The sequence below is a fragment of the Suillus subalutaceus genome (assembly GCF_016647625.1).
Source record: "Suillus subalutaceus strain FC151 chromosome Unknown DFJ58scaffold_139, whole genome shotgun sequence".
Classification (NCBI taxonomy): domain Eukaryota; kingdom Fungi; phylum Basidiomycota; class Agaricomycetes; order Boletales; family Suillaceae; genus Suillus; species Suillus subalutaceus.
Window position 1 is genome coordinate 124386 of NW_024540388.1, and position 15785 is coordinate 140170.

Below are 15785 nucleotides of genomic sequence, written 5' to 3' on the forward strand. Positions count from 1 at the left end.
ATGGGAACCATACCATGACATAAACACCATGTGCAGTCTTGCCATGACTGCCAAATTTGATCCGTTAAGAAAATGCATATCCCTATCACTATCTCTACTCCAGCCACGATTTTTACTAAGATATATGTTGACATACTCAAGATGCCTGCCAGAGGTGGTTTGAAGCATCTTGTGTTAGCTCGAGATGATATTTCACGATTCGTAGAAGGGAGAGCATTATGATCCGTGTCCGCCAAAGCTATGGCTAAGTTCTTCTGGGAAGACTTATATTGCCATGATGGTGCAATAGGACAGATAGTGACAGATAATGGTCCTGAAGTCAAGGGAGCATTCCAGAAATTACTTCATCAAGTAGATATTCCACAGATTCAGATATCACCCTATAATTCACAAGCTAATGGGGTAGTTGAGCATGGACACTTTAACATCAGAGAAGCAATCATCAAAAGCTGTGGAAAGCATATTTCTCGTTGGCCTGAGAAAGTCCCTCAGGCACTCTTTGCCGAAAAACATTACTACCAGCCGTGCAACTGGATTCTCAAGTACATCCCGTTTTACCTTTCAATCTTAGTGAAGCTACATTCCTTGTTGATGGATTTTACATGGACATGAGTCCTGTTGATTTCCTTATTTTACAAATACGTCAAATCGAAAGAAGACCTGAAGACTTGAGACATGCCACAAAGACCTTGAAGAAGGCAAGATTTAAATCCAAGCTTCAGTTTGAACAGAAGTATTACCTTAGGATGCATAAGAAATCATTTGATCCTGGTGATCTCGTCTTAGTCCACAATACCCAGATCGAGAAAAAATTGAATCGCAAAACAAAGCCACAATACTTAGGACCCTTTGTTGTTGAGAGACAAACCAAAGGAGGATCATATATATTACGAGAAATGAACGGAACTCTGTCTAGATGTGGTGTAGCCACCTTTAGACTAATTCCTTATATAAGCAGAAGTGATCCTGCCTTGCAAGAAATTGCTGATACCCTTGTCGACACTCAGCACTCTGAGGAAAGTTTATCATTGTTAGACTCTGATTCTTTTTCCCTCTCAGAGGATGAATAACATAACACAATGAATGGTAAAGACACCATAAGACAAAATCACTTGCAGAAACAAATCACCAACATTTTCAACATCCTTTTGAAAGACTGTAGTAACCTTCATGAGGATTTTATTTTTCAAGATATTAGTGAACATTATCACCAAATGCTATTTTTCTGAGACTGCCAACATCAAACTGCACTCTTACAATTGTGTCCAACTTGTGGAGTATACTTTGAATTTTTCAGACTCCTAGAGGAATGGTTTCATTTAGCTGATCCAGAGAATAGATGGAGACAGAGAAGATAATCAATGACAATTATCAGACACGATTACCTGTACATCAACTGGGGGCAGTTGCGCTTTCATGTGCCCAGTGGATGTCATGCATGGTATGGGAACCATACCATAACATATGTAGACAGGAAGTATTCACAGGAGAGTATACTAAGGTATACTTCATTGTATCATAGGCTTGGTTTCATTTTATGACTGATTTACTTGTACTTATATTTCCAGTTTGTTAGTTTCCATCAGTTTCCTTCTCTTTCTTTTTCCAAGGCTTATTCAGCTATCAATTTACTCAGTGAGCCACAAATATGTTACTCAATGTGTCATGTGACTGGCAATATGCTGATTTGTAAGGATCCTTCATGATTTGTCATGCAGTTTCCATTTGCTTCTGTCTGTTTCCATTTCTTTCAGCCACAGAATCCTTCAGTGAGCCATCAGATATGTTTGTAAGCATGTCATGTGACTGGCAATATGCTGATTTATCAGGCTTTGTCATGATTTATCATGCTTTGTAATAGTATTTACTATTTATGTATATTAGATTGATAAGCAGCTGATTCAGCACTGTCAAATGGCATGGTTAGTAAGCCAGTGACTTACTAATGCTGTGATGAGTCATGCTTAGTAAGGGGGGGCCCCAAAAAGGTATAAAAGGAGCCCATCTTGCACCTAGTAATCATAACTTCCCACTTCCCACTCTTCTCTCAAACCATGTGAGATCCAGTAAGATTTAGAAAGTGCAGGCCAAATAGGTTGCCTTGAAGTAAGATTTAAGACACTTCTACTACTAGTTATATACTACCTAAACTAGAGGTTGACTATATAACACTGAGAAACTTTGTATCACTGAGAACCCCGAGAAAGACAAGAAGAGGACATGTCTGTAAATCCTCCCAAGAACTCACACATTATCTACCCCACGAAAACTAGAAAGTCGTAGACGGTGTACTTAAGGACTGGCACGTAGTCTTATCCCTGTATAGTTATGTTGTCACTATATACACATTCCATATAAGACCCTTAAGTAGCAAGACACCGGTTGATGTATAGGCTGTCCTTGATTAGTTTGTTAGCCTGTTTCAGGGTCATTTACCTGTAGGGAGTGCAAAGGCCATTGTTTGTCCTGGGGGTCTCTTATCCGGGGGTTTGATCCAGCGCATGGAGGCAAGGGAGTTGTCTGTGAGTTGGTTCTTTCCTTCGATTAGGTGTAGGAGTCCTGTGCATTCAATTAGTATGTTGATTGGTACATATTTGGATTACTAGGGTGTATGTTCTATCTTTGAAGATGACCAAGTTATCTAGGGCTTGAAGGAATCTCTTGTGGGTGTTCCAGATCCGATGAACATATCCGTCGTCCGGTCCACAGATCCGCTTGATTCTTATTTCATTTCCTGTTCATATAACTCTACTAACTATCGTACTCTATATGTTCAATATCCGGAAGTCTTAATGGATCCGTTGCAATACTTATCCGTTGCGATACAAGACTTATCCGTTACAATACTTATCCGTCTCACTAGACGCGATACTTTAGCTCTCTGAAATAAGGGGCAAGACTCGGGAAAGGGGCACAGCGCACGAGCTGAGGCCGAAGCCCTTCAGACCCGATACTACTTGAGTACGGTCTTAACAGTTTCGCAGAGTCTGGTAAGTGTCAGCTTGCTGTCTAGTTCTACTATTAGCCCACCGTTGCGCAGTTGGAATAATTCCTTGATGTGTCCTTGATGGTTGTGGGAGTGAGAGCTGTTTTGATGGCCATGTTGATCTTACTGGAGGTAGCCTCTTGGCTGATATTTGGAGGAAGAGGTTGCCCGGTAATGGGTCCAGTAGTATCTGTCTCACACGGATGGCCAACCTGGCGATAGCTGCATCTGCCAGTGCTGATTGAGGAGGCTCAGCGTTCAGGTGTGGGGGGTTGGGGGCGAAGGTGTTGAGGTTGGGTGGGGATCCGCAGGCTGTGGATGGTTGAGTGGCATATCTTGGAGTCTGGGATTGGGTTTTGGAGGTGATGATATCACTGAACTGGCTTTGTCGTGGTACTACAGGTGGCGTGATTGTAGCAGCAGGTTGGGATAGGATCTGCATAGAGAGGGTGTTAGTCTTTGCTGTGTGACCTCAAGTGACGGGGAGATGAGGTCAATGGAACTTTGGCAATCTTCGATAGCACTAAACAAGGTGTCTGTAGCATGTGTGATGCAGTCCGCTGAGGTGTTGATATCTCTGTCTAGGTCTACTCGGTTTTCTACCAGTTTGCTTAGTTGTATCGTTTCTTCTAGTGAGTGGGTGAGGGAGTTTGAGGTTGAAGGTGAGTTGGTCTATCTGTGGGGTGAGGGAGGACATGATCTGATCTATCATCTGTGGGGTGAGGGTCGCTGAGCTAGAGTCTGGTTCAATTGGTAGGGGTCTAGACTGTTCTATGCTTTGTGCCAGTGTGTTCCATGCTTTCAGAAACAGTTAGTATCCGAGCTACTTGTGGGGCGATAGCAGCAACTACATGGTCCACTAGTTTTCGCCGTGATCGAGTCTGAGATTTGTTGAGCTACTGTCTTCAGTTACTTGCCTGGCTACTGCATCTGCTGTTTCAGTCTACTGCGTGCTGTTTGAGTAGGAAGACAACAGATCTGATAGCTGTTAATACTGGGAGGGGGGTGGAACCAGATATCTGTGTGATCTGTAAAAGAACCGAAATTAAGTGAGTTAACGTACATGGTTCAGTCGCGTGGCAGAGGCTCTTTTTTTTGAGGTATAGGTGGGCACTGGTAGCATCGGTGACGGTGCTAGGTTGCGCTTCAATTTCTAGTGAGGTCAATGTTACATTTGTAGATCTTGTTATTCTTTTTGTTGAGGGTCCGCCGGGCATTGTAGAGATGTGTTTCGTGAGGCTGGTGATTTTGAGCCGAAACTCATGCTGCATGGTTTGCCAGGTCCCATTTGTCTGGTCATGTTTTTGATGGATGTTTTTTGTTTTTGTTTCTTGGATTCTATATCTAGGTGAAGGTTGGGTCAGGTGCTGATGCCTCTAGGCGTCTTTAGCGCTGTTGAGCACAATGTTGGCTAGAAGTTTTTTCAGGGTCCTGATCGGGGTGCCACTTGATGTGTGACCAAGAAGTATTCTCTGGTACACAATTTATCCACAGCTAGACATGCCTGGCTGTGATTGTTTCTTCTGGATGCTGCTGTGGCTTGCTCTTCTCAAGCATATTCACTACAATGGCGAACTCAAGCCTGATGACTTTGTCTTCCCTGTGATTGGCTCCAATGGCATCCAGGCTATAATGTCATAATGATGTATCAATTACCTGTCATTGTAGAAGGGTAGTGATACATCCACACCTATAAACCATAGGCATAGACATATGATGTATCAATGATATATCACTTGTCCCCCACCTTCAGTAACCAATAGAGCGTGATACATCACCTACCACCAGTGATAAATAATATATTTCATGATACATCACTGCCTCATATACTAGTAGCATATCCACTGTAAATTATGATACATTGCATTTTATTGATATATCATCGCCCTCTACTGAGTATTAATAAAATACATTACTTGGATTGTGATATATCACCAGTACTTAGCTTTTTGAATTCAGTGTCACCCTACTAGCAGTGTGATATATCATGATGTACTTAGCTTTTGAATTCACCCTACAGTGTTCCATGTGATATATCACTTACTCTGGTATAATGCGGCTAGCCATACAGTGTGATATATCATGATGTACTTAGCTTTTGAATTCACCCTACAGTGTTCCATGTGATATATCACTTACTCTAGTGGTATACTGCGGCTAGCCATACAGTGTGATATATCATGATCTTACTGCCAGTATATCAGTAAAATGCTAATGATACAGTGTTAGATGGTCTGAATTGTCTTGCGGCAGAAGCATTCAAATACGAACACCAAAAAATCTCAAATTAACATTGTTGACAAGGGTGCATAGGCTATAGTATGTATCTATAAGGCTGGAGGCCCACAATGACCTCATTTCCGAGACTTTTTCCGAGACTCTGAAGCTTGTACCGCGTTCTGCTTTCTCTTAGGTCCCGCCTTCGTCACTTGCTGTAAGCTGGTATCACCAATTTTGTTAGCTTCCTCTGCTCGAGTTGAAGGACGTCCTGAGCATCCCGAGCGCCTAGCTTGGGTTGCGACAGTGTGTTCGGAGGATGTTGAAGGCTTTGAATTATGCGCCAACATGACCTGGTCAGGTTCGAGTGGCAGCGCAGGTTGTGGTGAAGAGACCAGCTGCGCAGGTTTCTGTAAAGAGACTGACAGTGCTGGTTCCGGTAAAGAGACCGGCAGTGCACGTTCAGGTACCAGGCAGCGCGTGATTGGTCAAAGAGACCGGCAGCAAAGGTAAAGAGACCGGCAGCAAAGATTCAGGCAAAGAGGCCGGCAGTGAATGTTGATGAACAGGAATGTCTGGTACGAAGGTGAGTGGTGGGGAATATGGCAGTTGAGGCTGCATGATGGCGCTTGGGAGTGCGGCAGACATAGTCCCATTTTCATTGAACCCATATTCCCTTCTCCAAGCAGTGATCGGCGAGTCTGGAGCAATAGAAGACATGTAAGATGGGTTGGGGTCTGGGTGACTTTGCCATCCATTCCATTGGGGTGGATCAAGTACCAGACCAGAAGTATTGAACTCCTGCCCTTGAAGTAGGCGGGCACTTGACTGGTCTGATGGCTCATCTAGCGAAATTAGGTCCATGGTCTATGGAGGCGCACTGGGTGTGGATGCCGAAGGGTCCATGGTCAATAGAGGAGGCACACTGGATGTAGATGTCGGAAGGTCCGTGGTCGATAGAGGAGGCACACTGGGTGTAGATGTCGAAAGGTCCATGGTCGATAGAGGAGGCGCACTGGGTGCGGATGTTGAAATGAAATCCGTCGTCAATGGAGGAGGCGCACAGGGTGCAGATGGCGAAACGAGGTTGATAGTTGATGGAGGAGGTGAACTGGATGCGGAAGCGGGAACTGAAGTTCCCTTCACAGAAGGACCTATTGATATATCAGCTGTTATTCTATGAACTAACCGAGGATGATACTTACCATAGATGCGACCCAGGTATTTTTCAAACGGTAACAAATATTGTTCGTGGAAGTTTGGTGTCGATGTCTTGAAGCTCAAACCCTCCAGGATTTACCGTGGTGATAACTAACAAAAGATGACGAATTAACTTCTTGCAAATGAGATAGCAAGAAAGACGCACCTTAACGTCATGATATCACCTTCGCATAAAGGGTCAGGCCCACCCATAACAAGTGAGTAGTGCCATCCACCCGTGAGAGTTGAAAGCTCTTCGAATATTTGACCCAGCACGATGGGCAGCTCTTGAATGGCACTTCCAAAAGGCATCAGCTGAAGCGCTGAAGTCGGACACAACAACATCAAAGAATCGCTTACCGGTAAATTTCCTCTTTTGTCCGATCTTGACCCGCCACAACTGATCCCAACTTTCTGGCAGCATTGATACGCACAGTCTCATCGCGAACCTCATCCTTTACATCTTCTGACTCAGTTTGCAAAACATTCGCTCGTGTGCTGCCGGATAGCACGAAGCTTCTGATCAGGTAGTACAAGGTTGTTTTCCTTGATGTCGTCAGAAACTAAGGGCTTGACTTTAGATTCATAGTGAATTTGCGAGTACACCTCGACTTCTTTGAGGTCTCGGGTGCCTCGTGCACGCTGGCCAAGCAACGTAGTTAGGATTTTGCTAGTTGAGGTCCCACCAGGTGTAGTTTTTCCTTTGGTATTGTTTCGAAACCACTCCCGCAATTTCTGTAGACCAGCTAATCAGGATTCCGACCTATATTCAGCTCAATATCAAAGAAACGCACTTTGCGTCGATGCTTGATGGCAGCATTGAGCACCTCTGTCTGCTCTGCATCCAACTGGGAGAGTTTTTTCCCCGTCACTCACACTGTTTTCATGGTCCGGCTCAGCGTTGACCTCATCATTGGCCAAGTCAAGACCAGATTCGTCGATCTCGGTGTCCTCGTCAGGTGAGTTTTTGCTTGGCTCTCTGGGCCAAACTCTCAAATGTTCGGGGAAACCACTGAACCATTTTGGGTACAGTAGTTCGAAGAATCGAACTATTTTCTTTTCTTTCTGCATCTGAAGGTATGTTGGCACTTCGTTTTGCAGCCATGAAAGTTCCGCTGCCGTCGTCCACCTCGGAGGAGCCATCTGAGCATACAATGTCAGTGCGATATCCGTTTTTTCTAGCTGGTATGCTCACATCTTTCCGGTCGCCTTTTGGGGGGGGGGGTGCAGCAGGTCACTCGTGCGTTACAAATTTCCTCACCGCATCCTTATTCAGCTCATTTTTTTTTCACAAAGTCAACCAATCAATACCAATCAATCGATGAGGAGTACAAATACTTTTTTCTTCATTGCTAACTTGAACTTACTGCCTTCATTCAGCTTCGCAAACATGTCCCACTCAGATATCAGGTGCTGCCACAACCGTCCCGTTCAAATGTTACCCCATCCCTGCTTCACACTCGAGCAGTTCATCGAGGCCATTCGGTTGGTTCAGAGTGGACAGAGTAAGTCGTTTACTTCCAGCTCTCCATAATGCTCACTGATTATTGCAAAGTTCCCCCATTCTCTCCCCAACCATATGGTTGGCCTTATCGACCGGAAGGTGAAGACTGCGCACTTCATGCGCAACACGGTATGCTCAATTTAACTACCATTTTTTTTAAAAAAGCTGACACCATACGCACTGTGCAGACCCTCACCAGGGCGCAATAGACAGCGACAGCCACGCAAATGTTGTCGAGGACGACACTGATGTCTCTGACGTCTGGATCGGCCCTGCGGACAATGTCGATGAAGATATTTTGCCCGGTTCCGAGCTTGACTTTCCCTCCAGTGATGGGGAAGAATCTCAGCGAGAGCGTCGGATGGTTGATGTCAATTCCAGTGTTGAAACACTTGTCAATATTGACATCGACCCTGCTAGTCGTTTCAAATGGTTTGTAAGTACGGGCGATCATGGAATGGGATTGTTCAATGACATGTACGTGGTCTCTTCATTCATTTGGATTTGTGCCTCATGTTCAATACTTAGCTATACTGCCCGCAAACTTCGTGCTGCCGGCACAACAGTATATTACTTTAGAACACTCTCTGAAGCGAAGGAGCATTTTCAGACCGCGTTTAATGCATGGTGCAGTGAGGCAGTGTGATATGTTCCGTACTATATGCTCCGTCATTTGTACATATTAAAATATAAGCTTTTGCCATGGTCACATCCAACATCTTTTGCGCGCAAGTCGGACATTCTTAATATTGAGTCTTCTAGTGATCATCCAACCCGTACCAAGTAAGTACAACACAGTATACAAATCTATCTGTCCCGAAGTGTGGCTACCATTTGCATTCTACATGTCATCTGTCCCGAAGTGTGGCTCGCATTTGAAATATGTATATACGTACCTATCTGTCCCGAAGTGTGGCTCCCATTCGAAAAGACTGGCCCATCAGGCCATTTGCCGTGAACCAATTCCAAATGCTAAGTTACCCATATCGATGCCGCCAAAATACAAGTCTGAAGAAGATCGTCGCAATGCTAGATTGAAAAGCAAGCGAGCTCACTATGCAAGGTTAGCTTTTATCACTGTCCTATGGAATTAACAGTTATCTGGTTCGTTCTGATCTAGAAACAAGACCACAGAGCAGGCGAAGTCACGAACTCGTTGGCGAAAACACTCTCAAATGAGTGAAGTGAGTCTTTCTTGTGTCAGTGCGCACGATATATGTTGACCACTATCTAAGTCCATTGTCGTCAAGTTTCAAGACCTTGATATACTGTACATGGAGCTAGGCTACAGAGCAGGAGTTCCCGAGCACAATACCTTCATGAAACGGTTTCTTACAATACTTCAACGCGTTGACACAGAAGGATGGGATGTAATATCCCCCGAGCTCGAAGATGCATATACTTATGTGCACAATTTGCACCAGCGCATTACCAACCTGGCAGAGAGTGTACGGCTATGTGCACCAGGGATTGGGCATGATGCTCTATCACAGCAGTGTGAGCAACTGCTCCATTTGACAACACGACGGCTTGCTGCAGAAAGGGAGTTTTTTGCACTGGTAGATCAGGGCGGTACTGAAGCATATGATGATGCTATATCAGCAGGTTCACTTAGCTGGCAAACACCTTCCGAATGAGTCATGCGTCAGTTTCTTAATGTTATCTGATTACATTGGATTAACTTGACCTGTAGTGTAGTCGCACTGGTCCTACGCTTATCTACACGTAAAAGAACCGGGAAAAACCGGTGTTTGGCACATGGTACGCAGCCTCATCTCAAGACTCAGAATACACCATGGTTGCTAGTCGAAAGCGGCGAAATCTCCGGCAGTTCCAGAACAACTTCTTTGCTCACAATGATGCTGCGGGAAGAGCAGTCAGAAATGAGACCAACGACACTCCGCAAGAGACTCGCCAGGAGCAGCAGCGCAAACACATCAGTTTTGAGGCCGCAACTACTGGTCGTCTTGCTGTTTCTTCACTATACTACACAGTTCCACACTCACCCGCCAAACGCCGATTTGGGGAGCCTGAATCACAAGACGTACACGATCTACCAACAGACGATTTTGATTTTTCATCACTCAATGACGTTGATGAGGATATTGGTTCTGGCAAGCGAAAGCGGACTGCTGGGGTAAGTCATATATTGATTGTCAATGCAGTAGTCATTCTAACCAAGGTCTCCTTAGGATGATCCTTTGCACCTGTGGAATTCTGATGCCGACCTCTTTCTACTAGAATTTATTCGCTTAGAGGGTCGCGGTGACTTAGCACAAACCACATGTTTCTGTGGGGAAGCAGACCCGATATATCGATGCCAAGACTGTCACGGTGCAGAATTGGTGTGTCTCTCATGCGCTCTGCACATACACGAGAGGCAACCGCTTCACAGGATAGAGGTGTGTATACTTTTTGTTTCTGAATATCATTTTGAACTTACAAAGTCGCAGTGTTGGAATGGCACCTCATTTCAGACCACCACATTGAAGGCCTTGGGAGTCCGCTTTCAGCTGGGGCATCCCATTGGTGTCCAATGCGTCAATCCGATCCCTACATTCAACGACGACTTCATTATTATCGACTACAATGGTGTCCATGAAGTTGGACTCGATTTCTGTGGATGTGAGTCTGCACAGCCACACATCACCCAGTTGCTACGTGTTCGCTTGTTTCCCGCCACCACACTGGACCCTAAATCAGCCGCCACCTTTCGCGCGCTAGAGTATTTTCAAATGCTGTCCTTTGAATCTAAAGTATCGGCATGGGAGTTTTATAATACTGTTGCTCGCCTCACGGATAACACAGGCACTCGTGTCCTAAAGGTAGGCAAAGTGGTCTTGTATTCAAATACATTTGTACTGACATGTATTACTTAGGATCGCTATGCAAGTCTTCTTCGGATGATACGTGAATGGCGCTTCGTGATGCAAATGAAGCGCTGCGGTCAGGGTCATCATCCTGGAGGCATCCAAGCAACAGAGGCCGGTGCTTGTGCCGTCTTATGCCCTGCCTGTCCCCATCCAAGCAGGAATCTACCTGTTGGGTGGGAAAATTCTCCACCGGAATTCCAGTAAGAACGCCCATACAAGTTTTGCGTTTCATTCTTAACTCAGCCACAGATTTTTGTATGCAATGTTCCTGGCTATTGATGCAAATTTCCGACTAGTTCGGCGTAATGTATCCTCAGATGCCGTTGATCCGGGACTGAATCGCGGGTATGCATTTTTTGTGGAGGAGACCGCGTACAAGGACTTTCTGGCTTCGCACTACAGGGTGGGGAATCCCCAGGAGGTAAGTTTAATATACTTGCCTAAGACACGCCGCTAACCATGGTTAAATGTAGAAGAGCACATGCTCTAGCCACTCTGCTGTGAACCTAGCAGATACGAGGGCTTCGCGTGGACTTGCGGCAACGGGTGCAGGCACAGTTGATTGTGCGCGGCACAATTTCAAACGACCGTGTTCAGTTGGTGACTTACAAAAAGGAGAAAGGTGCGTTCTTCTATCTAATGCATCATAGTCGTGTTTCCTTAACCTACCATTGATAGGTACATCAATATGGATTATCTATTTTTTTCAAGCATGCGCTCTTCACAAGACATTCACGTCCTCAACATATCTTACGATATCGCCTGTCAGTGGAACAAAAATCTTTGGTCGCGCATGTCGACATTCCCACATCAGTATCATATCGACCACGATCACAAGGTTGTCGCATTTTTTGTTCCTAAGTTTCATCTACCAGCACACATCGCCAGTTGCCAAACGAAATTCTCGTTTAATTTCATCAAGGGTGTTGGGCGGACTGATGGCGAAGCCCCAGAGCGCGGGTGGGCAGATATCAACCCCATCGCTACAAGCACTCGCGCGATGGGACCTGGATCCAGGCGAGACACCTTAGATGATCACTTCAACGATTGGAATTGGAAGAAGGTTTGCACCATGGGTTAGTTTTCACTCTATCAATAACAATTCAATACTGACTCGGATTTACTCTCACAGGCACAACTCTCCTCCGTAAATATAAGGCTGCAATACCTGAGGTTGAAGAACGTGCCTCTGATCTGAAGGAGTTTGAGGCCGCCCTAGATCCAGATCAATTAGCTACATGGCGGAAAGAGATCGAGATGTGGGAGTCAGACCGTTCCCTGATGAATCCGTTTGAAGTCAAAGCGAGGACTAGTGAGTATTGTTTTGTGTCAGATAATTCACGTCACTGAGAGTAATTTGACAGCTGTGACCCAGGCCGCTGTGCGCCTGGCATTATCGAAGGCTGAGGCAGAAGAAATCGAGCATGGCGTACACATCTCCCTGGACGATGATATATCACCTTCGGTCCTTATATCATCAGGGATGGAACTAGAAGATCAGCAGTGCGTATTCACGCATCACATATTGTGCTTGTGGCTGACATGTTTTTAGGCGACGTGTTGAGCTTGAAGCTCGCACCATTGGACAGCATGCAACCGATGCGCAAAAAATCAAGATTCTCCAGCACATCAATGCCCTCCATCGTAGAATCAGCACCTGGTCCCGAGTACAATTATTGTACATGCCCTACGTCTCCTGCCTGCGTTCGCCCGATGATATTGCCTCTGAGGACAAGGTCCACAAGATACAACTTTTTCTCCCTTCTTCGCTGCCCTCGAGCTTCCCTTGTGACAACCGCTTGCTAAGGTACGAATGGGATCTGCGTCAGGCACAGGCAAATGATGCTCTGGATGACCTCCGCGCTGTCATCAACATGACCTACCACCTCTACAAGTACAAGAACGCCTTCGTTCGAGGTCAGCGTGCGAACACTCGTGCCCAGGGCATTATTCACTCTGCCGAAAGTCGTATCAATGCAATATCAGCTAAGTACACTGCTGCCCGAGACGCGCTTATAATGCTTGCTTCAAAACTAGGCAAGAACGACGACTGGCAGCGGATACTGAAGCCACTGGACAGGGCAAAAGATGCAGTCCCACTCAACCACGACGAAGGGAAGACGGTTGGCCAGCAGAATATTTCGTGGATATGGAAAACGCCTGGGGTATCAAACAATCAGGAGGAAGGGCTGCAGGATTGTAAGTCTTTGATTTTGACTGTGCGCATCGCTTGATTAATATATTGTAGCATTGCGTGTGGAATGGTGCAAGGCACGGGCACGGGCTCATCGGTGGGAGGAGGAGGTACAACTCCTTCGTGAGGAAATGCGCCGTGTTCTTTCTTTCTTTGAGTGGCAGGCTCGATGGTGGGACGCACAAGGCTCACGACGGCAATTTTCATTGCCTGCATTCACAGAGGGTGCGGTTGCATACGCACATCGCCAGGCAATGCTACGTCGGAGAATGTCTGCATGGTTCAGGTCATTGTGGGATGCTGTCCCGTCATGGAGTGCCGAGCCTCCTGCGGACTGATATAAGTACTTTAGCATATGTCCAATTTGTTTGTAGCGGCAATTTTGTATACGACGGAGGTTTCTAATATATGTTTTATGACATACTAGGCATGATATATCAACTACTGAGTCATGAAAGTCACGAGAATGATATATAACAATACAGGATACATCACGCGCTGAAGTCACGAGGCAATGGTATACATGATATATCACTCGCTGAGTCACAAGGCAATGATGTATAACGCTACAAGAAACAATGATATATAACGATACAGGAAACATACTGATGCATCACTTGATGGTAGCATGATATATTACTGACAAGCGGTATAGATGCATACTGATACATCACTCAATAGTAGCATGATATATAACGGGCAAATGGTATAGGTGACAGAGGCTGATACATCACTGTCTAAGGATTAAAGGTGTGGATATATCACATACCTTCTACAATTACAGTACATGATACATTATACTGCCAGGAAGTTTTGTAAGCATAGACTCTATCAGCATCAACAACAACAGTGGATGTTGCTGCTAGCATTACAGGCTGTAGGACTAGGGGTGGTCGAGGAGGTTCAAGTAGTAGAGGCCATTGAATTTCGTCGACAGTACAATTGGATTCTCGCTATGTATTTCACAGAACATGTAACAGCACGTGTTGTAACATGCCGAGATAGCTCCGGCAAAGTCCGTTGCATGGGTGGAGCGTCGATTTTGGCCAAGGCATTTTGATTTTGGGGGCTGCAAATACGCTCTATTGCCAAAGTGAGATTTGAAATTTGAAAGACGATATGGATGTCGTATCTTCAATTAGAGGTTCAACATAAATTCCAGTACAAAAACAATTTGGATCCCCTAGGGGATCAAGCTAATTAGCACAGCACAACATATCGGATTAATGTCACCGCGGGTGATTATGGAAAATGAGACCACTGCAAAATACCCATATAAGCACGGTTGATTTTATTATGTAATTCGTCTTCAACCTCTAGCACATAAAACCTATCTACAGCTGCAGGTTCGTTGAACTTCCCGTATGCTAATGAAGGCCACCTTCATCTCGCTCGCTTGGGTGTCCATGCAAGCTGTTGTCTTTGCTTCCACAACACCCTTGGCATAATCTCAAGATTCGTATAGAACATATCAGTTTTTTCAGTCACGGTGCGCATCATTTTCAGTGGTTTATATTGTTTGCACTATGAAATACACTAAATTCTATATCATGATTTGCTTTAGCCTTGTGCTAAATGAGTACTACGATGAGAGTAGCAAGATCACTCTGAGACTCCCATGTGACCATGTCCCCTTCAACTATTGTGCATGATGTGCCGCTTTTGCTGCTGACCGACAATATTGACATTATCCCACTGATGTAGCTAGTTGGTGATGTAGCACTTGGTTTAACCAAACTAGCGTCTATCACTTAATGTTGATTCAAGGAGGCGCTTGAAATCACCCGTCTGAGTAGTATCGTCCAACAAGTCTGATGTGCTGGGCAATATCGTGATTTTGTAAAGTCTATAATAGCTTTCAGATGTGATTCAAGGACTGATCATCTGTTTCTAGATCATTACGTGAGGTGCATGAATTATCGGTGGAGATTTGAGTATCGTATGAGTTCAGTCGAATGTTAGGCAATGGGGAAGTTGTTGCAAAATTAGAAATGTCATGGGATGAGCTACTCGATTGCGGAGATGAGCCTTTCGGTGAGTAACCTCCTTCTCACTCATGCGCATATGCTCACATCCCGTAGACATCTTCTTCCCACCCGTTCGCGGTGTTCACTCTTCCCTCATGCTAAAGGCTGTTGTTCTGCATCCTTGCGACAATCAGGATAGTGTACTGCTTGATGTGAGTGGCATCAGCCTTTGTGTTGTTGGCTTTTATTGACAGAACACCTTCTGCAGTCCATCGTTGAATGTGATATTGCTTAAGACACGGATGCGGGCCATGAACAATTTGTCACATACGTGGCAAGCAAGACAGTCTCTCACCTGAATGATGCTGTAGAGCATTTTCGGTTGGTTCTGGACCAATGTCTGGTTGGTCATCCTGACCGGGCAGCAACTCTCACCAACCTCGTGTGGACCCGTCTCAAAGGCTACATTCAAAAAGACCTTCGCCGTAATCTTCGAGGTTTCTCACGGTTCCTGCTCCCACCTTCATATGAAGACTTTCAAATGGCAGCACATTATGGCCCAGTCATCATCCTCATTGCTAGTGATGCGGAAGTCCGGTTCAGTCCGGTTCAACAGAAATTCTCGCGAACGTTGAACGGGACCACACATTTGGTTCAGCTGCTTACCCGAACGTCGGACTGAATGGCCTTGAACGCGTTCAGGACGTTCAGTTCACGTTCGAACTTCGAATGTCGAAACCAATAAAATTCGCTCAAAATGACATACATGATTGTGAACTACTCATCAGTAACATTAAGGTCAGCAGCAGTCACAGTAGCAAGGGGCTCGACACGAGAAGCTGCT

General features: G+C 45.3%; 5 protein-coding genes across 5 annotated transcripts; 4 read left to right on the forward strand and 1 right to left on the reverse strand.

The window, feature by feature from the left end:
- Positions 1-4480: 4480 nt before the first annotated feature.
- Positions 4481-7546, reverse strand: DFJ58DRAFT_845534 (uncharacterized protein; the record flags this gene model as incomplete). Its single annotated transcript, XM_041393163.1, has 14 exons — positions 4481-4613; positions 4643-4676; positions 4734-4764; positions 5031-5045; positions 5126-5143; positions 5380-5613; positions 5723-6048; positions 6085-6357; positions 6409-6482; positions 6570-6701; positions 6764-6966; positions 7010-7138; positions 7198-7251; positions 7280-7546. The coding sequence occupies 14 exons, from the start codon at positions 7544-7546 to the stop codon at positions 4481-4483; spliced, it is 1923 nt and encodes a 640-aa protein (XP_041238889.1).
- Positions 7547-7793: 247 nt separating this feature from the next.
- On the forward strand, positions 7794-8553 carry DFJ58DRAFT_733100 (uncharacterized protein; the record flags this gene model as incomplete). Its single annotated transcript, XM_041386242.1, has 4 exons — positions 7794-7908; positions 7959-8036; positions 8096-8384; positions 8436-8553. 4 exons carry the CDS (start codon positions 7794-7796, stop codon positions 8551-8553), a joined length of 600 nt encoding a protein of 199 aa, XP_041238890.1.
- Positions 8554-8896: 343 nt separating this feature from the next.
- On the forward strand, positions 8897-9544 carry DFJ58DRAFT_733101 (uncharacterized protein; the record flags this gene model as incomplete). The annotated part of the gene is made up of 3 exons (XM_041386243.1): positions 8897-8970; positions 9028-9091; positions 9143-9544. 3 exons carry the CDS (start codon positions 8897-8899, stop codon positions 9542-9544), a joined length of 540 nt encoding a protein of 179 aa, XP_041238891.1.
- A 158-nt stretch (positions 9545-9702) lies between these two features.
- DFJ58DRAFT_733102 (uncharacterized protein) lies at positions 9703-13312 on the forward strand (the record flags this gene model as incomplete). Its single annotated transcript, XM_041386244.1, has 11 exons — positions 9703-10044; positions 10100-10309; positions 10361-10732; positions 10787-10980; positions 11030-11201; positions 11254-11402; positions 11459-11856; positions 11913-12092; positions 12145-12283; positions 12333-12979; positions 13029-13312. The coding sequence occupies 11 exons, from the start codon at positions 9703-9705 to the stop codon at positions 13310-13312; spliced, it is 3087 nt and encodes a 1028-aa protein (XP_041238892.1).
- A 1653-nt stretch (positions 13313-14965) lies between these two features.
- DFJ58DRAFT_733103 (uncharacterized protein) lies at positions 14966-15236 on the forward strand (the record flags this gene model as incomplete). The annotated part of the gene is made up of 3 exons (XM_041386245.1): positions 14966-15008; positions 15056-15153; positions 15210-15236. 3 exons carry the CDS (start codon positions 14966-14968, stop codon positions 15234-15236), a joined length of 168 nt encoding a protein of 55 aa, XP_041238893.1.
- Positions 15237-15785: the final 549 nt, after the last annotated feature.